This window comes from Struthio camelus, chromosome 14, assembly GCF_040807025.1.
Source record: "Struthio camelus isolate bStrCam1 chromosome 14, bStrCam1.hap1, whole genome shotgun sequence".
Classification (NCBI taxonomy): domain Eukaryota; kingdom Metazoa; phylum Chordata; class Aves; order Struthioniformes; family Struthionidae; genus Struthio; species Struthio camelus.
The window spans coordinates 9408378-9429652 of record NC_090955.1 but is presented as its reverse complement, the minus strand read 5'-3'; the positions used below and the strand labels follow the sequence as shown (position 1 = coordinate 9429652).

At 46.9% G+C, this 21275-nt stretch overlaps 1 protein-coding gene across 8 annotated transcripts in view; it reads left to right on the top strand.

Annotated features, from left to right (window-relative positions):
* GRIP2 (glutamate receptor interacting protein 2) overlaps positions 1-21275 on the top strand; it is a 306845-nt gene that overhangs the window by 171240 nt on the left and 114330 nt on the right. For 2 of the 8 annotated variants that reach the window (XM_009669297.2, XM_009669296.2), the window contains exon 1: positions 13769-13893. The exons of 3 other annotated variants lie outside the window; for them this stretch is intronic. In XM_009669297.2, coding sequence (XP_009667592.1) covers positions 13815-13893 — 79 coding nt within the window. In that variant the 5' untranslated portion in view covers positions 13769-13814. Of the gene's footprint in view, positions 1-13766; positions 13894-21275 lie in introns of those variants that run through there. 3 more of the 8 variants (XR_693324.2, XM_068907125.1, XM_009669301.2) reach the window with 2 other exon arrangements.

The window sequence follows — 21275 nt, the reverse complement described above, 5'->3', positions numbered from 1 at the left end:
CCTTCCGATAATTCATTAATAACTAATGGTCAGGCATGTTTTATTTATGCTTCCTAATGAAGCCCATTTTTCAGCCTGACATAGTAGCATCCCAGGTGGATATCACCTGCTCTCAGCTCTGCACAGCTGCTTTGGCCTCAGCTCATGCCTCACCTTCCTCTAGGCTGCGGAGGGGATATGACTCTGGCAGAGTGGTGATGGAGCAAAGACCAGTGCCTTTCAGCACCGGCTGAGGGCCAAGTGCCTGGCGAGATGGCAGTGCATGGGGGCAGCAACCCTGCTCTCAGCCGGGCACGCGGGTGTGATGCCAACTAGCATAAGGGCCAACTTCGTAAGGTGCCGGCAGGCAGTGACATTTGGGAGAGGGACCTCGTTCCCCTTTGTGTGATGGGGATGGGGTAGCTTTCGAAGGTGTCTAAGCAGCAGATATTGAGGTGGCTAAAGGAATAGGTAGGTGCTTAGTAGAATTAAAGAAAAAGCGCCTAAAAAGGCAAGCTCCCTAAATATTTTCATTGCCTGATCCCTTTTGATTTTTCAGTCTCTTGGCAAGACAAATGCCCTGAAGAGGCAGGAGCCGTCTCTTCCAGCAAGGTTGTGCAAAGCTGGCTGGAGGGCTGCTGCGCCTCGGTCAAGGACACTTCCTACCATGCCCTAATGACCATCGGTTTTGAGAAGTAGGAGGAAGATTTCAAAAGGAAGTTAAGCATGAACATGCTGCATTCCAGCAGCAGCCAGGAGCCTAAATAGACTTGAAAAACTGTTCGTTGATGCCCAAGATACTTCCCCCCCCCCCTTTTTTTTTTTTTAATTTCACCCACATATCTCAGTTTCTTTAAACATCTCACTAACTAAATACTGATTTTTCCATTTTTTTTTTACACCTTTTATCCTAACCCAGAACCTTTTGGTTGAAACACTTGTCTTAAACTTTTTTTTTCAGTCAAGATGAGTATTTTCACCAAAAACAGCTTTCAAAATCAGAAGAAAAACAGTTTTTACTTTCCCCGTGGGAATACCTAGATAGTAGATTTCTTCTTTTTTTATTTTTGGAAAATAAAAGCTAGTTGTTGGGCTTTTTGTACAGTACCTCTAGCATTTGTGAGCGGTGTGAGTCATCTGAGACCCCTGTTATGGTTGGCGTGGGGCAATCTGTGGTTCCCTGGTTGTGGTGAGAGCCCCTAGCGAAGATAACTGGTCATTCACCCATGTGTGATAAGATGGACAAAGCAGTTACCTGGCTGTAAATAGGAAGGGGAGAGCCTACCTGGGTATTGTACTTTAATGAGGTCAGGGTAAATGAAGGGTAATGAGCTAATGGCGGATGGGAGCTGTAAGAGGCCTTCGTTAAGGGAGGATTGATAGCAGAAATTACCCACCTCTGAGAGAGAGGGGTGCTGAGGAGAGTGACCTTCTGGAGCTCCTGCTGACAGATATGGCTCCAAATGCCCTTGCTCTTGCCAGCTTTTGCTATTTAATTGAGTCCTGTGATATTCTCCAAGTTTGACCTGCTAGAGTCATTAGGTGGAACGATGTTTCCGGCTCCCACCATAGCGAAGAGAAAGCTTGAAAATGGGATTTCTAAAGTCTCAGGAGCTGAAAGGTGGACGGCTGCCCATCTCCTACAGGCCAACCGCAATTTAACAGTACGTGCGAGATGGGAGCAAGTGCCAGAAAGACTTGACTCCTGCCTTTGAGCACTGATTTTGGCATTATACCTGTCTTCATCTCAACCTCTTTTACCCTTCAGCTCTCTTCCTAACTCACCTTCAGGGAAATCCTCCCGGTGTCCTCATGCAATGCGTTTATTGATCCTGTATTGTGTGTTATTGGCAGCCTTTCAAATTAAAGGCAGAACTCGAGGATATTTTTTAGGAGGGCACAGAGGCCACACTGATGCCGTCGGGGATGTTTGCTGTAGGGAAAGGGGAGCTGCTCTTGCCAGCAGAAATGCGCTGGCTCGTCCGGTCGATAGGCTCCTTGCAGAGGGATGTGTCGTTGTGGGCAAATACTGAACCTGGTGCAGAGGCATCGAGAGCTTCAAAAGGAGCTTTGAAGAGTCATTTTAATATTACTGATAGTAGCTCTGGACATAAATTTATTCTTATGGTTCTGGTTTGCTTATTTAAAAATATAAGCCAGGCATGGCATGCAGGAAATCACACAAGGCTGGGGAGCAGCGCAGTGCTGCTGCTGATTTGCATCTGCGGGTTACAGGTTCAGCCAGGCATTTTTGGAGAACAGAGGGGAAAAAAAACTCCTTGTCTCGGGTGACTTTTCTCATGCTTTACTGCATACAGAAAAATCGAGCCTTGAATTTGTAAAGCTGCAGAAAGTCAGCAAGGTCACCGCTGGCCAATGCGCAGGGTGCGATAGTAAGCACGTTCAGGTGTATGGTTTGACAATATTATTAACTAACTATTATTTAAATAAAACAAAATTCCTCAAAGTTTGTAGGATGCAATAATTCTAGGGTTAATACAAGCAATACTTTTTGGGTATTATTTCAGCATTAGTGTCTTTCTGCTTACAAGCTGTGTCCAGGGTTTCTCTATCTCTGTTGTTTGCAGGCTGCCAAAAAGGGGGTTGGATGTTAAAACCATGTCTCTAAAGAAGTTTCACTGGTTAGTAAGTGAGATACTGAGATATTTTGTTACTAACTCCATTCCTTGTATGTAGCTATGCGAGGTTCTTGCCTGTTTCTTCTAGGTCTGTGAATAACATGAAGCAGGCTGGAAGCCATCACTTATATTGAGGAAACACCTTGATCTCCTAGCACGGTTTCCCCTCACTGTGCATGCTGGTGGGGATGTGCCAAATCGCACTTCTTTTATTTTGGACTTCACAGGGGATATGCAGAAAGCCGGTCTGGAGTCCAGTCTGCTCCAGTGCCTGAGGGCCAGGTCAAGGAAATTGGTGGGGTTTTTAACTCTATTAGCAGTGTGGCAGGAAGTACTTTTTTTCTTTTTTCCCTCATGAAAATCCAACCAAATTGAATTGAGTGGATTGAAAGCCTAAAATTGTCACCTGAGCATCCTCAGTAACATTTCTATGATGCCATTCTACCTCCTAGTGAAAGTCACTAAGGTCAGGACTGCTATCAGACTGCCTGCCCCTCTGTGCCTCCAGTATGGCAGCTCAAGCAACTAGACAGAAATGTAACCCCACGTTAGGAAAAATGAAATTTCTTCCTTCACCTCTTTCTGCAATGTTCACCCATGAAAGAGTTGTGTGTTTTTTTTTCCCTTTAAATCCAAGATTGGGGCTAAGAAGGCAGGAATTCTGGTTTTCTACAGAGTGATACCACTAATATAAGATATTTTATTTCCTTGCTGGCCTATTTAGGCTTGTTACCCTGTCTCAGTGTAAATACCTGGGATGAAATTCGGTTTCTGTTTCATATTTTGATGGAGCTGCTGGTGGATGAAATGACATGTTTTAATTAACTAACAAAATATCTTAGCAGTGTGTTACATAAGAGACAGGACAACGAAATAGTGTGGAGCGAGGTTTCAGCCTGGTGGAGTCCTGAGATTATAATGAGGCTACAGATTAGCAAGGTACAAAGGTCTGATTTTGTTGTTGTTGTTTTTCTGTATCATTTTGTAAGCTAGCCAAAAATATGTTGCAGGCACAATCAGAAAACTAAGATTGGCTTTTGCTGTAGGCTAAAATCAGGGTCATTTTCCAATTAGCTCCAACAAGTCTGATGGTGCCCAGGTGCAATGCTGTTGCAGCAGCTAGCTGATAGCCAGAGATGCTCCTCCAGCTTTCGTCTCCTTCCTGCTGATACGTTGCACTGGCTTTTTGGTCTTGGGTGGAAGGAGCGCTCTGTTCCCTAGCAGAGCGTGCAGGGCTGGTGTCGGGGGGTCTCTGGGGATGGAGGCAGCTCGGTTACCCGTGCTATTTGTTGTATGAACTAGTTGCATCCTGCTATACTCTAGGGAAAGAAAACAGCATGTGCAGGACATGACTTGCCTTGTCCTCAGGTCAACATCCTGAAACGAGCTGGATTACGGTTGTTGTCTTTTAGTACAGTTCTTATAAAAACTTTTCTCCTAACAAACGCACTGTGGTGACACCTCGGCTGGGCTGACCCCACCCCTTTGCGTCACTTCATTTTCCCCAACAAGCTCTGCTCTCTTTCGTGGTTGTTGCCCGTTTTGATGTGCCGCGCTCTGCCTTTGGGTGCAGCCTGGGCAGGCTGAACGCGCGCCGGCGTCAGGATTGCATCTGTGCCCAGGCTGACAGCCTAGTGCTGAACTTTTCTCCTCCTCTTGGTTTCCCTCGGACCCTGAGGGTTATTGTAACCTAGTTTTTTGTGAGCGATTTCCTTTTCTCTCTGCCTATTGCTCTCTTTGCTTTACAGACTATAGCCGGATAACTCGCACAAAGCCAGGGAAATCAACAGCAGTGCATAATTTGGGACTCGATAACTGATAAGGGAAGGGCGCAGGGAAGGGACTGTGTTGCCGCATGATTTATCAATCCCCAGGACATCTGTCTGCTTTTTTTTTTTTTTTTTACAGGCTATTTCAGGAAACACAAAACTGAAAGGAAACTAACTGCCTTTTCAAATAAACAGTGTATGCTCATGACCAATGTGCCTTCTCATCCGAAGGGATTGGGCTGTTCAGGGACGGTCATCAGATAATGCTTTTTCCTCATGCATATTCTCCTTTTTCTACTAAGAAAACATGCCTGAGGAGAACTGAGTGCTTTGGACATTTGTCCAGCATTTAGCTGGCCTCCGGTTGTTTGCTCCATGCTATGGCTGCTGCTCTGACTGTGCTGCCCTTCGTAGATCAGCATCTGTTGCACTATGGGCAAATGCATTGCAAGAGAGTAAAAGCAATTAAAAGTCAACACTTGCCAAGATATTTTTGTGTGAACGTGCTTTCACAATGATACCTCAGCCTAACCATGAACTTAGCAGAGACTGCATGTACTGCATGCTCGTCTTGGCTTTTTTTGCTGGCTCGCAATGAGAAGATGCAGTCTTTTCTCTGCTGACTGGCATGTAACCAAGAGGAAATATAATCCTTTTCAAGTCAAAGGCTTTGCAGATGACTCTGTTTTTCTCTCTGCTTTCTTATATCTTGTTTTGTTTTGTTTAAAGCATGTTTGCATGCCTTTAAATGTTTTGGGAAATTAGGGACACAACTGGTATGTCTGAAATTGAGGATGGCAGTGTCCTTCTCCCAGTGTTTCTGCTTTCTGCCTAGGTCTTCTGCAACCTGTGTGAGCAGTCCAGCAAATGGAGGCAGTTGGAAATTTTCTAGTTAAAAGGGAGAGTCCAACCCCCTAGATCCATGGGATCTATAGATTTCTGATGTAACTGTCATTGGAAACTCCTTCATGAGTCCAGGATGAGCTTTCTAACCAAAAGTCAGCCTGAAGAGCAAGGGAAGTTTCCTTGAGAAATAGGCAGTGACTGAGTGGTTAGGACATTCACCTGAAAGGGAGAGATCCCAGTTCAGATCCCTGTTGTACCTGATTTAGACCAGGAGCTGGAACTGCAGTCTCTGGGTTTTTTCTAGGTTATCAGCTGTGCTATAAAAAGCCTCTGTATCATCACAAAAAACAGAAGTGCAGTTTTTGCAGAACAAAAAAGATATTTCCCCACTCAGATCTTCTGCCAGTGCAACAAGAAACACACACAGAAATATGGATCCAATAATGCAGGCCTTTCTTCCTGAAGTCATTCTTCCTCTGCCAGTAAGTGAGGTCTCCAAGGCTGTGTTTATCTGATATCTGTACAGTAATCCCAGCTGGAAAATAAAATACCGTTCAGTTAGTGAACTTACCAGCTACTGTCCTTATATATTAGCAACACCTGTGTTCTTACATCCTAGAGATACTGGCAGGGTCTTTTCTTTGACAAACTCATCCCAGATTAGTAAAGCAGGGAGAAATAACTCCTTTTTGTTTATTATGATATGTAGTTGAGCATTCATAAAAATTAGATGTTTTTAGAAAGCTAGGAATTTAAATAGATACTGTCTGTGTTCCTCCTATAAAGCAAGCATTTTTTTCCCAGAACATTTCATTTCTTATGCATTTTCTGTCTTTGAATCTTCTCTCATGTTTTCTGATGAACTCCCTTCATGCCCTGGAAACAGCCACTGCTTATAGTTTTGTCCTCAAGCAATGATCTTAATAGTAGATACTAAAATGATTCAAAATATCCAGGTGCTAGAGCACCCACATTTATACATTCCTTTCTGGAAAGAACAAAAACTGAAGAAATTTAGGACGGGAACAAAACAGACCCATTTGAATGACTAAATGCATTTGTTGTCCCCCATAGAGTGAATTAAAATGACGGTAGTGTTTCTGATATCTTTTTCTTGGAAAGCAATCAGGAACTGAGCTTTTGGTATGTTGAATAAGTTCCGGCATTATCTGCATGTCTGTCTAGCTGATGTAATATCGTTTGGTTCAATGGAGCAGTGCTGGTTTCAGGTCAAAGCAGTGCAGGGGAGGCATGGACAGCTAAAGCCTCGGTGGTCAGATCCACCCTGATTTTGGGAACTGAGGGAGACAACTGAACCCTGCACAGTCCCTGACCCAGCAGTATGTCCGTTTTGCTGCTGGTAAAAGGCATATGGCTTGGGTGCAGTCTTGGGCCAGTGCTCCCTAAACTAGGTAGGTACCCAATGAGAGCTCGGTCCCTTTCCTACTTCTAGGCCATCAGATGAAGGTCAACCTGAGGACTGGCTATCGCCAGCCTTTGAAAGCTGACTGGGGTATATGTGAAGAACCGGTTATGCTAGCAGTAGAAAACGAAGCCCATTGCTGTGTTGGTTTTGCCATCCTATTGTACAGTCTTGCTTCACACAGGATGGATGGGCTGAGGTATTGCCCTTTGGGCAGAGGGTGCGTGGCTCACGTCTGACCAGAGCGCGCAGACGCCCGGCTCCAGGTGCCCAATGGTGAAGTGCTTGGGTTGGTGAAGACGAAAAACGTCATCGAGTAGCTGGTGTAAACTTACGTAGTGGTGCTGAAGTCAAGGACACTGTGACCACATCAGCCTGGGATTTGCTCTGAGGCCCGTTTTATTTGTAGGCTTTATTGTGCACCCTAGTTTGGACACCTGCAATTTGGCTCAGGCCTTTTGAGGCCTTGAAGCATTGGTCTGAATCTTTAAGGTTGTCTCTTCAACGCTACCTTTCCCCTTAATGGAGCTGTTGGAGCTGTTGAAATCCCTTCAAAGCTGGAGGTCTTTAGAAGTGGCCTTGGGTCATAAGGGGAGGTTTGTCAGAGAGCCTCCCACTCGCATATGCATAGGAGTTGGAGCCTGGATCCCCTGTGATCACTCCCATCCCGGAGCTCCTCAGGGTGGATAGGGAACAATCTCAGGTCCGTGCTGGGCATCTTCCCCCTGGCTCCCTGCCACTGCTGCAAGGAAAGTTGCTCAGAGCCATGGAGCCTGGAAGGAGCCCGGTGTAACCGTCCTGACCAATGGGTGGTTGTGATGTGGTACAATCTCTGACACTGATTTTAGCCATGCTCTTAGGAAACATTGGAGATATCAGTGGTGGTGCCACCAGAAGCTCTCTGCACCCAGAGTATTTACCAACAACCACTTCGTCTGGCACTTTTACATTAGCTTGGGTAATGCGATACTGTCGTTTTCCAACTGTTTCACCACTTTTTTCCCCTGCGTGTAAGTATCAAATGCTGAATTTGCTGAGTATTTCACTTGTCCTTATTTGGACTGAAGGTTTCTGTTACCACTGGCCCATAGGGGACTAATTTAGCTGCACTGAACCAGTTTTGGTGTTCGCTTCCTTCTCCTCAAAGAGCTACATTTCCACATCAGTTAAACCCTTTGTATGCTGGCATCTTCCACGCTTCCAGCTCAATGAATGTTTAAAAAAGATACTACTCCCTCCTGTCTATCCTCACACATACATATGCCTCTGCTATCTAAATGGTGGCGGGACATGAAAGTAATGCTGAGAAGCCGGGGAATTTTTAATGTAAATGATGTACCGCAAGGGACGCAACCTCATTCTGGCTGAATGGGGTTTTATGTACAGAAATGCAAAATATTCAGCCTATGTATCGTCAAAGTGTTGCAGCAAAGCTCCTCCAAACCAGCAAGTGCCTGAGTAAATTCTGAACTGGTGACCATATCTCAGCGGTCTATCCCAATCTGCTCTATGATACCGTCTTATGCAATTGCAAGCACATCCCGCAGCATCCTCTTGTTTGCCGCGGTTCTTCATCCCATATGATTTCATGCCTTGATTGGGAAAAATTCACACAAAATTCACTTTTTTCCCCATCTTAGTAAGAGATGCAAACAGAGAATCACAGAACGGTTGAGGTTGGAAGGAACCTCTGGAGATCATCTAGTCCAACCTCCCTGCTCAAGCAGGGTCATCTAGAGCACGTTGCCCAGGATCACGTCCAGGCAGGTTTTGAATATCTCCAGAGAAGGAGACTCCACTTCTCTGAGCAACGTGTTCCAGTGCTCAGTCACTCTTACAGTACAGAAGTTTTTCCTCATGTTCAGATGGAACTTCCTGTGTTTCAGTTTGTGCCCGTTGCCTCTTGTCCTGTCGCTGGGCACCACTGAAAATAGTCTGGGCCCATCCTCTTGACACCCTCCCTTTAGATATTTGTATACGTTGATGAGATCTCCTCTCAGTCTTCTTTTCTCCAAGCTGAACAGGCCCAGCTCTCTCAGCCTTTCTTCATAGGAGAGATGCTCCAGTCCCCTCATCATCTTTGTAACCCTCTGCTGGACTCTCTCCAGTAGTGCTAGAGAAGGTGATTTTGTGGTCTGTTTGTTTTTTTCTGGTATAATATACTATATTGAAGATTACGGATTGTAGGGTATGGCTGTGTAGGTGCCCTTAGGATCATGAAATAGTCTGATGCTCAGAGACTGGAAATGCGGTAAGTGTGAGTATTGTTTTAGGTTATGACTTTCCCTTGAGCAGCTTTAGTTTAACCAAGTTTTGTGATGCTAATGTCCTGGTGGAACAGAAAGGGCTTTGGGTTTTATACAGGGAATTTTCAGAAGCATTGCGCTGACTTCGGCACACAGGTCTTTTCATGAAAGTGATGCCTTACAATCACTCAGCCTGTTTTTGAGAAGCCCATCTCATGGTCATATTTGACCTCATCTTCCCACACTCAACTGCTTGGAAATTGGTCTAGTGAGCCTTTAAAGACTAAAGATACTAAAACCAAAACAAATTGGAGAGGATTCCTATGAGTAGTGTATGTGCAGATATCCTGCAGTGAGTGTACAGGTACCCCTGAATTTCATGTATTCCTGTGTACCATTAAGCATGATCCTTATTTCCCTTCTGACTGTGGATGCAGCTGAGTGATGGGTTGAGGATATTTCTGCCTGTTGTCTGTCGATCAGCTTAACTTTGCAAAGCCCTTTTGGAAGCCATGGTGCTGTATAAGCAGCAGATATGATTATTTAGAGGTTTTTTTGCTGTTTCTACTGGGCATAATGGAGCCCAAATGGTCTTACAGTAGCTGACACAGCCCTTTCTCATTGTACGATGGAAAAAAAACTGATAAAAATAGGTCAAAAGACTGTGGTGGAAACACTGATGTTTAAGAGCTCCTAACAAGCTGGTGAAGGACAGGCTCTGAGCTGTGCTGGCTGGGTCTGGTGTGCGGTGAGCCCATGGGGTGTGTGTTTAAGGCCCAACACTGTATAGCACGTTGTGCTGGGCCCTGTACCACGGGGACAGTGCTGTATGCAGGGTACTATGAAACCTGAACGGTGGAAATCTCTGTCCTCGGCAGAGCCATCCAGGAGAGAGGTGAGGCATATTCCTGTATTTCCCTTTCCATCTCATATGCAGGCTGTTACCGCTACTGGTTACGCTTCACTGGACTCGGCTGCTAAATTCTGCCTAGTCGGGGTCTGCTGCGTAGAGATGGCACCCAACCAGCACCGTGGCTTTGCTCTTGCCATTCTGCCTGCGTGTTCCTCCTGCGCTTAAACCTGCAAGGAGAGCAGGCGACGCGTCCAGAGGACCCCTGCCTGCACGCTTGGCTCGCCAGCAACGACCCGGGGCCGAGGCCGCTTCCCTCTCCCGGTTCTCCCCTCTCCAAAACCAGCCGTGCCTGGCGGAGAAGCAGACGGCAAGCCCATTTCCAGTGTAAGCACAAGTCGGTGGAGGCAGGGATCCATTTGTTTGTTTGTGGTGTATCCTCTTGGCTCTGATAGTGGAGTTATTAAAATGAGGCTTGTCAGCAAACCGAAGAAGGCTGGGTGAGCTCCTGCATCTTTCATGCGGTTTGATCCAGCTCGGCTTGTTAACACTCGGTTGCTTTTGTGATTAATTATTTAATCCTCTTCCCTTGGTACTGGGGGTATAACAGCGCAACCCCCGTTTCTGCCGAGATTCACAGTTCTCCGCTTTACCCTGCCAGCGCTTCGTACCAGGCCGAAGATGGCCTCTGTGTAGCTTCCTCGGCGGCGTGGGGGCTGGCTTGGCGCGGGGCTCGCGTGCCGCCCCGATTTGCTCTCTGAGGCCGCCCGTGCGAAGAATTTGCCAGTTGTGTGCAGGCGGGCCGGCACGCGGTGCTCGAGTGCCCCTCTGCGCCTTGCAGGGGTGCCCTAACCGTCACCCGTCCTCCAGGGCCCCGTGGGCTCGTCCTCCGCGCGTCCCCTGCCGCGCTCCCTCCCTTCTCGTGTGACGCCCACGCTGCTGGATAAGGCAAGGCCTGAGGGCTGCATAATTAGCAACGAATTAGCTATATTTTCTTAAGGAGATGCTCTCCGCTGTTCCTCTGATGTTCTCTTCCTTTTTCATCTTGCGGCGCTGCCACAGGCCCGCCCTGTGCAGCTGGGGAGGAAGGTAGAGGGGGCTCAGCCGACGGGAGGGAGAGAGGGAGGGTGGCGGCGGAGCGCTGCCCAAGGGAGTCTTCTCATGTGGTTCGGCCCGACAAATGCGAGTCCGAGGGCCTGGGTCCGTCCTGCACCCTGCTGCAAGCTCCCTGTCCGCCTCTGGACGTGTCACCGCTTCTTTGTGTCCCTAGAGTAGAAAAGCACCGACTTCCCTCCCCACCGAAGGTGTCGGAAGCTAACTGCTCTCTTCATGCTTTGGAAGCTGATCAAGTCTGAGTCTGGGTTTTCTTTACATAATTCACTGGGGTCCATAAATTACGCAGAATCCCACAGTGAAGAAAGGAGTCAGGGAGAGCAATTGCTTGCCATGAAGACATCACAACTAATGGTTTTGCTACGTTTTAATTGAAAGTATTGGAAGTTTTAGCAAAGTAACACCCAAGGCACCAGGTGCAGAGTACAGAGAGCAGAGCAGTAAGAGCTCATCGCTCGCACACTCGCCGCTTAGGAAGTTCAGCAGTCACCAAAAGGTGTTAATCAAATAGCATCCTTAAGACTTTGAGCCAGATTACTGAGGCCTGGAGCCTGAATCATCTCAGTGTCCTGCATCTTTGTTTCTTCAGCTTAGCCCCCCTGCCCTCAGGCCAGTTTTCTCTCTCCAAATCTCGTGTGCACTGTGGCTTCCTCATACGTTATAATTTTTAGAATGGCTCATCCCTGCCAGGTCCATCGGGGATGTTCTGCTTGGCCTCCAGGCCCGTGCTTTGACGTAAAGCTCTAAAAAACCCCTTCTTTTCTGGGGCACGTACGTAGACATGGAGCCCAGAGGTCCTCGGGACTGCTTCCGTTGAGGCGGGCGACTTTGCGGGAACGACCTCTTGTTGCCAGTTGGACGCAGGCATGTCCACCTCCAGTGCCCGTTAAAAAGCATAAATAACTCCCCTGGGCAGAGATGGTGAGGATAATACGTAAGCTGGAAAGAATCTAGAGCGAAGGCTGAATTTGCTGCCCTGGCAGTTAGATCATTGTAAAAATAAAACTCAAGTCAAAAATACTCTTTTCTTTTTCAAACTGGACCCACTCTTGAATTTACATTGGACTACAGCATAGGTGTAGGTGCCCCACGCTTTTTTTTCCATAGCAGAACAGCATTTTAAGACTCCCATATCACAATCATTATGTCATATCAGTCATATAATTTATTACTATCGAATATTGGAAAGCCTGGAACCCTACCCATAGGCTTGACTTTATGCTGTTTGCTAGTCTACTTCATGCCTGTGGAACTGTTCACAGTGAAAAGAAATTAAAATAAGTAATCATTTGTAGGATTCAGACTATGTATGTGTCTATCTGCTCGTTTTTCAAGAAATTACCAAAAAGATGGTCCTATAATAGAATGGTACATGAACTAAGCAAGCTTAAAATACTCATTATGTACAACATCTTGGTAAAGTCCCACTTACAAAATTGTTAAATCTCTCAAATTATTATCTAAATAAATATTTTATTGCATTTTAATTTGCTTTATCATATTGCATGGTGCCGTGAGCACCTTGACTTCATAAATAAAATAATTATTATGTAGAGTCTTTACAACATGAAAATTAATGCTTAAATGCTTGGAGACTTATAAAAATTTCAGTACTTTTTCCAAGGCTAGTGGTAAGGGTTCATAAGCACGCTAATTTTTCTGCTCTTACACATTGCAGGCCAGCAGAGTACAAGAGAGGTTAACAAAATCTGTGTTCTTTTATTAAGAGACGTCGGTGTTCGGAGGGCAGTGTACCCAACTGCTATACTGCAGCACTCTCTAATAATTTCTCCAGACACCACAATAGCAATAAAGCATGACAGGATTGTGTAACAACTCTATTAATCACTTTTTCTGATAACGTGAAGAGAGCATGTTATAGCAACCATCTAACCCCCCCTCCCCAGTGCCTCTGAAAATTTGGGGCAATTAATGCTGAGGATCGTTGTCTGTTGTAGGCTCTGAACTCACTTCAGCTCTTTTTGTGTGATGGTAGCCTTTTTGCTTGCTGGGGGAGCAGGACGTAAATGTATGCCTCTCCCGTCTGCCTGCCACGGGGGACTTTGGGAAGCGAGCATGGCCTGTTGGGTACAAAGGCAGAGCTCCCCCAGCTTCCTCCCGAGCACTGCATTCAACCGCGAGTCCTCCCTTGCGTTACTTCTATATTTTTGTCCTAGCTTTGCAGCCCAGGCGCAGGGCAGGAAGAAAGCTCTCAGGGCGGGAACATCTTTGCACCCAGTTTTTGTGAGCCTTTTGGCACGGCGGGTGTCATTGCCCTCCCCGGTGTGGCTTCGGGTCTCCTGAGCCCTGACCGGGGCTTGCGGCACCTCTCCTGCCGTTGTAGACTGGACGAGCGTGCATCGTCACGGCACATCCCTGGAGTGGACGAACTGCTCCCAAGCCCTGATTTGTTGCGGTGTAATGCTGTGGGCAATCTCTGGGTGGGGGACCCACTACTGACTAAGCACACAGAGAGGAAACTGAAGGGTCTTCTTCCCATCATGTAAATTTGCACATCTAACATCTGCTGGGGTAGAGGATGCTTAAAAATGAGTCTGCTGGAGAGATTTCCAAAAGGATGCTACCTGCCCTTTCCCACCCACCCTTCTTCAGGGCTCCTTGGTAGCCAGGAGGTGTCCCAGGAGAAGCTAATCAGGCCTGAGCTGTTTCAACCTCCTGTGATCCCTAAGAAAGAGTTAATTACAGTCTTTTCCCTCTTGCTCAAAGGTGGCTGGATATTACCATCAGAGCTGTAATTATTCATGCTAATTGCTTATTTGGAGAGGGAGAGAGAATGAGAGAGAGGAGCCTCAGCCTCCACATCAGTGATTAGTGGAGCAGACCAGGTGCACCTCATTGAGGCTGGACCGAGTTAGCACCGCGGGTGGAAGGAGCCTGGGGATGCTGGGCTGTGCATGAGCAAGTGGTGGAGCAGACCAGTTCTCGTCAATGCTGCCACCGCCTCTGGGGCTGAGAAGAAAGAGCATGCACTTCTTGCAGACCTTCCTGCGATGGAGGGCAGTTAGAGGTAATTGTACTCTTAATTGGAGTCTTCATTTGTTTTTGTGGTTTAATTAACCTTTTTACCTTTTTTTTTTTTTTTTTTTTAATCTCCCTATGAGGGATCAGGATGGGTTGTGAGATGCTTGCCTGAGATTTGTGTTTAGGTTGCTCTGCAGATCTGGAGGCTCGTTGTTCATTAACCGAACAATAACTTTTGTGATCTCCTGACTGCCTGAGTATCGATATGTTGCTTAAGTGAGTTGGGAAGGAGAAAAGAAGCTGGTCTAGCTGTTTCCTCTCCTGCTTACAAGCTCTTAATAATGAGGCTGATTTCCTGTGGAGGCTTATTCCTATAAACAGATCTGGGGTGTGCCTGCTAATAGCAGTGGATTTAAGCTTTATTTGTTAGTGGCTGAGAGTGTTTGCTGGTGAGATGGTACCGATTAGATGCTCTGAAGGCAGCAGCGCGGTAAAACTGTGCGTGGTGCCGAAGCTGGGGATCGGTGGGAAAATGCTTCACTCGCAAGGGCTGTGGGAAGCTGTCTCCTTGGGTGTACCTGGGGTGGTGTGGAGATGGAGACTAGGGCAGTGGTGTACAGGGAGCGTGTTGGTATACGCTGGCTGCTGCCAAAGCGACTGAATTGTTGCTGAGGTGCGAGCCTGCTGGAGGCTTGGACTAGCCTAAGAAGTAACTGTTTTTTTTCTTCTTTCTTTCTCTCTCTCTCTCTCTCTCTCTTTTTTTTTGGTGGTCTACTGTGGTGTTAGTTTTTGTTTGTTGACTTTCCTGTTTTCTCTCTTAAATCTTTGATTCCTGCCTGACTGGCCACAACAAGACTAGAAAAAACAGCCTTAAGGATCACACTTAAAGACGATATGAAATATATAGGGTTAACAAAACAACTGGAAAGTGCTGCCCCGTGCCAAATACTTTCCAGTGCTCCTCTATCCTTTTCATACGGTCTACCTGCCATCTGCCTTACAGATGGCATCCACGTGCTGTGCTGACAGCCAAGCTGGACTGCTCTCTTTTCCAGAGATCTTAAATTATTACCCTTGTGCTTTAACTTCCTAACACTGCAATGACTTGCCATAATGATATTTTAATACACTGAATAATCTTTTCATCTGGATGTTTTACTGCTTGCTTAAATTATACAGGCTTTCCGTGCTCGTAGCCTCTGCGTGACAGAGAAACTGGCTCAGGTAGAGCAACCTGGGGACCAAGGGCTGTTTGCTGAGGGACGGCAGTCATCCCCAGACCTCTGGGGTGGGAGGCAGGGAGGGGGACAGGGGAGACGTTCCCTTGTGAATGTCGATGAAGTTTGGATTTGTAAAGAGGCCAGATGCTTGGATCGCTCTTCTAAAATACATCATGTTGCTGGTTCCTGAACTGAAGGCTTAGTTGCAGCCTTTCAAACCTTTTGCGTGCCGCATGTTGGGAATACCAGACTCCCCCAAAAAGACAAGGAGTCTGACTTCTAAAAAAGCTCTTTGGCCAGCCTGGCTCTGGTACAGGTATGATCTTGCTGGTTCTGCAGTGTTTTCCGTGTGTTTGCCCCATGTAGTTTGACATTTCCTCTGTAGCATGAGTTTCTTTAGGTGAGCTCCTGTCCTGTTACAGAAGGGTAAAACCTGTGGCTGCTTTGAGGCTGCTGGCTGGTTTGCCTGTCTGTGTGTCAGAGCAGGCTGGGGAGAGGGGTTGCAATAGAAATAGTCTCCAGTAAACCCCTGACAGGCCACAGCTGTTTGCAGGACATCAAATCTGGATCCTCTAAAGACAGCAAGTTTGTTTTTGTGTTTTTTTTTTTTTTTTACTTCCTTTGAAATCTGTGGAAATTAAAACTCGGCTATTTCCTAGGGGTTCTGGACAAAGCCTTATTCTTGTTTGTTTCTTTAGTTTTTTTTTTTTCTTCCTTCTGAATCTTCTGACAATTACTACCTCATCTTCTGCTGTTTTGCTCCCAAGCTGTATGAAAGTGGATGTTATGCAGCCAACTGCTAATTACCGCTTTCCTATGGACCTTAAATCTCGACAACTCATCTTAAATAACTCTCTTGTAGAACTTTAAACACCTTTGCATGCTCGTACAGCAAGCTTCCCATGTGCTGCTAGCTGTGCTTGCTTCCTCAGCCTGGAGTTTGTTCTTGATGGTGGGATGTGAGGGCTGTAAGTGAGTGCTAAACTTCTTGTACCCATGTCACTTGGTATCTCGACTCCACGTGCAAATTGTCTGTGGAGGTCGGAAGTCTCTGAGCTGTAGACCTGATCCTTGCTTTAAGGGGGTTAAAGCGCTGAGTGTTGGTGCTCTTGAGGAGGAGAGCAGCATCCCTGAAGAAGGTGCTCTGGAGACCAGCCAGGGCCTGTGGGAGACTGGGCTCTGTAATGTCTACGTGGATGCAAAGCAGGAGGGAAATGCATCCCTCAGTGGAGGAACTAAATACAGCAAATACGGTGCATCCCCTCACTGAAATCCCTGATTGTGGGCGTCCGCAGCGGCAGAACGTACTTTGAGAATCTCTATGGGCTGTGCCCTTTTCGAGTCATTAAAGGGATTCCTTGGTGGAGTTATTCCTCCCCTGCTTCTGCTTTGAGATCGGAGTTAGTGTATGCAGGTAGGGGAGAACTCTAGCTAAAACTGGATTTTCCCATTAGTTTTGCCTGGAGAAGCCATTATTGGTAGGGAAAAATTGAAAAGGCCATGAAACATTGTGCTCAAGATATCTCCAATGGCACAGGTGAATGCTGGCTGGGAGCAGAGTGGGGCTAAGCTGTTGCGCTGCCACAGCGTTCATTCCTGTCCCTGCAGCAGGTTGGGGATGAGGCCATGCAGCCGCTGGGATCGTATTGTTCGCTCAGAGCTCGACATTGGGGCTGGCACCGCTGTGTGCGTTCAGCAATTGGAGGTGACCAGCACATACCCTGTGGATGCTGAATAGCTGTTTTGGTAATAGCCTCCGTATCGCCTCTCTTACAGCACTCTTAGACGCTCAGATGAAAGATGCCTTATGCAGCTAGCTCATCTTGTGTACCCTAGGGGTAACAGTGGGATGTCTAGCATGTGGGAGCCTCCACCAGAGGCACTGGCCATGATGCTGACACTGTTGGCACCTTGATCTCTTGGCACCCCAGCTTGTGGGATGAGACTAAAGGCTTGGGGCAAGGCAGCTGCAGGTACAGGGCCAAGTAAGATGCTTGGAAGTGAAGTCTTGTAGCAGCTTGGTCTACTTGCTAAATGCCTGGCTTTCATCTGCTTTTGACCTGGGTTGGACAAGGAGGTAATCGAGAGGTACATAGACAAGCCTTTTGGAAAGCAGGTGTGTTTACATAGCCTTTGTGTGCTTTGATCTGCAAGACTCTCCTGCAAGCCTCAGCCAGCCTTTTGGTTGATTGCTGTGGGAGAGAGGTTTTGATGGAGTGAGATGGTGCAGCTGGTTTTACTGTGTTTTTAGTCAAGTATTTGAAACCGCAAAACATAGCGGAAAGGCTTTGTATAAGACTGGCTTGGAGAGGAGGAGGAATGAGGAAGTTCGCTCTCCAGGCTCTGTCAACTATTGCAGTAGTTTGGGCAGTGTTATAATTTTCCTCCTTTTTCCTGACAAAATCTATTAATTAGAAGGCTGCATCAATCACTGCTCATTGTGTTTGACAGACCTGAGACTCCATGCTAATTCCTGGAGCTGCTTTGTATGGTATGAGTGTGTGTTTGTGTGCGTGCATCTTAAGGGGCTAGGGCAGTTAGCAAGTAATAATCTGTCAGTTTGAATTCTTGCTCTGTCTCCCCCCAATATATTGGCAAGGGGGGGAGCTTACAAAACTCTGCAAAATTAGCCAGTGACACAGAAAATGTCTATGTGTTAAACATCAGGAGAGCAGAGCGGAGGAAAGGTGTTTGGCCGATAGCCAAGTAACTTATACCAGAGAGCAAATATATATCGGAAGTAGCAAGGGATGGCTTGCGTGAAGTCTCTCTCCAGGTCGCAGCTGAAATGCCGGCCTGAGGCTGCCCGAGCTCAGTGGCAAAGTCCCGCTGCCCCGACGGGGCCAGGCCTGAGCAGCATGGAACTGGGCAGTTGTCACAGTGGTCCTTCCACAAAATAGCCCCTGGAAACAACCCTGCCAGAAGTCATTGACTGCCCTGAAGAATAACCCTTGCTGCAGGTGACAGCATGCTCTTTTTTTTTTTTCTTTTTCTATTACTACTTCCTTTCATGCTCACAACATTGATGAGGGCACCCCACGATGTCCCCATTCCCAGCAGAACTTGAAAAAACCTTACTGAAACGTTTCCTTGTCGTTTGTATCTGAATAGTGACGTGCACTGGCAACCTAAGGCAACAGAGATGGTATATAACAAGCTTCTGTAGACAGAGTGAGAGATATATATATATGTGTATATATACATTACAATGTGTGCATCTGTATATATATTTTACTAACACTTAAAGATGTTATCGGTTTCTCATGCATTCATGTGCCTGCCCAGTAGCCTGTGGTGGGGATTTCATGGGCTATTCCCAAGCTCACAGTGACAGGCACGTTGCAGCTTTCTTCTATCTTCTCCTTTCCATGCTCATCTGCAGTTACAAGGTCCTGTACAAGGCAGTGGTCATCTTTCATTTTCCATCATACAACTACTAAATATTCCCTTTAGCATTACCTTGACAGTGAATAGCCTGCGCTATAGCCTGTACTGTTTTGTACAGTCTTGTTCTCCTAAGCCCTTGCTGTATTATGCTTGTGCACATATCCATATATACAAGCCCACTACAAAACTTTCTGTTGAGATCCCCACCAGCTAAAAGGCTTTACAGCTGCCACTGCAGGCGAGCGTTTTGTATTTCCATCATCAGAAAGCTAATGTATAGTGATCTAGCAGGGGTTTGGGCTGGCAGGCCTGGCTGTGAGGCTCAGTTGGAAGTAATGCTGTGTAATCTTAATCCTAACGTAATCAATAACATGGTTCAGGAAGCTCTTGTGCAAATTGTCCTAACCGTCTCCTCGTCCATTTTTAGCTGGCTGCTCTGTGCTTTCAAGAAGGCCTGACTTTAGATGCTGGTGGATATTAATTTTAGTGTGTTTTTTTTTTCTTTTTAAGACTAAAGTTAGCATGTGAATTCTGTGACTTGCAGAATTTGCATGAGTGGAGCTGCAAAGACATGCATCAAAGGATAATCTTGTCAAAAATCCTGGCAAAAGGCTAGAAAAAAGAAGATAAGGGATATCCAGTGCTCAGTCAGGCTATCAACAGATTATCGTGATGGTCAAGTCGGATGCTCAAGGATTTGATACCTGCCCTGTGGCTCCTGAAGAGCCTGGGCTGCTGGGTTGAAATCAGCTCTGAGGCGTGATTCTCCCTGACACCTGGGTTTCTTCTATGTGTGTCTCTTTTTTTTTTTTTGGTAATTGTCCAGCAGCTATCTGAACTGGTAGGGGATCCCATACAGGCAGCAAAGCAAAGAAAGAGTCTGCTGTGTGTTGCAGTAGCACCTTTCTCATGCCAGGATGATGTTCTGAACCTGTGTGTGCGTGAGAATAAACACATTAAACTGCATCCTTTCCTGTTCCTGCTCTCTTCCTCCCCCAGCCCTGTGTTAGCCATTTTAAAAGGGGTTGTGGAGTCTAACGCTCTCAATTGAAAGTACATGCTGCTCCCTCGTGGAGCATCACGCGCTGCAAGCAAAGAACGGCTTGTGGAAGGAACGCAGTGCTGGCTTGCGTTGCGCATCCTCAGGCACACTGTTGTGTGTACAGGACCTGGTCAAGCAGCCTCCTAAATAAGTGCTGCTCCCTTTAGGGAGGAGAAAATAGAATTTTGCAGGTGATGAAATGAGCGTTTTTCCTGTCTGTTTTTTCTGCCAGCTCTTGCCTTGCCTTGCCTGGGATGTAACACGTGGGAATAGCTCGTGGAGCCAGCTTAGCTTTTGAGGATGGATGAATGAGAAAGGATGGGGATGTGGCGGGGGGGAGAGGTTTCTCCCTCCTTTTTCCGGAGATGGGTTGGCCTGGAGAAGCTGATGCTGCAGATTCAGGCAGCCGGCATGCCTGGGCCATAAAAAGCTGCTGCTGGGCTTGCTGCAGATAGCCTGCACCTGCAGCACTGCGGCCTAAGGCAAGGGCAGGGTACCTGGCTCTCCCTAATGTGGGACTAAATGTCTTTTGCAAGAGGTGGAGCAAAGTGGAGGCCTGGGCTGTTTGTGAAGAGGAGCATGAATTATCTCAAGCGCTTCCCATACTGGATTCCCAGCTGCTGAGTCTGTTGTCCAGCAGCTTGTGACTCGGGGCGGGGGGTGCGCTCAGTGAGCTGCAGCTCTTCCAGGGAGGTGCTGACCCTGGGCAATAATCCATACACTTAGCAGGCACAAATGCTGCCAGAAATGGGCAGCTCTTTTGGAGAAAAGCCCTGTTTCCTTGTGACGCATGGTGGGTGAGGCGAATCCCAGGTTCGGGGTGGAAGAGGACGTATGAGACCCAGCTAGTCAGCTGAAGACCAGAGCGTGGCCCATCACTTGCCTTCTTTGCGGCTGGACATCTCCTTTGGTAGGAGGCAGACAGCCCATCATACATTTCTAAAGTGCTATGATTAGCTGGTTTATTCCTCCCAGCTGTTCAGCAGGCTGCCAGGCAGATCTCATGCAGTGTAGATGAAATTGGTGGTTGCATGGCTTTGAGGGAGGAAGAGATCCTTCACCCGAGGTCCTACCTGAGGGCTCCCAGTGTGTCACGGGGCTGAGAGGCTCTCTAGCCCCCTGGCATTTGGGGCATTTCCCAGCTTGCTGAGAAGCAACTGGTCTGATGGAGACTTTGAGCCTGACTAATCACAAGAGGGCAGAGTTGGCTCGTGGCTCCTGAGCTTTTCCATCCCGTGGACCTGCCAAACGGGAGCAGGCCTTACCCTTGGCACTGACAGCAGCCAGAGCTACAGTAGCCGCTGGGCTGTTGGCAGAAATGTGACTCTCTCTGATTGGGCTTCAGCCCTGAAATTATCTGGGGAGGAGGATAATATTTTTTATGTATAATATGCACACACATATACATATATGTATGTGTGTGTATGTGTATATACACGCACACACATGTACATATATATATAAAAGACAATCCCCTTCTCCAGTCACTTTGAGAGGTCAGCTCTGCACTCCTGCTATTCTTGTGGGCTTCTGGCTACAGAGATGTTGCTGTCATTAATAAAAATTCCATATTAATATTGATGTTAGGCTTGAAAACATCAATTGATTCTTAATTAGCAGCTGAACAATGACTTGAGTGGTGCTGTTAATGATACGTGAGGGTGGGCTTTCCAAGTGGTGTCTGCTCTAAATCGTGCAAGTGATGTAAACGCAGATCACAGGTCCTGTTTGTGTTTAAATTAGCAGAGGTGCCACTGCTAATGGACGTGTCTTCCTAGC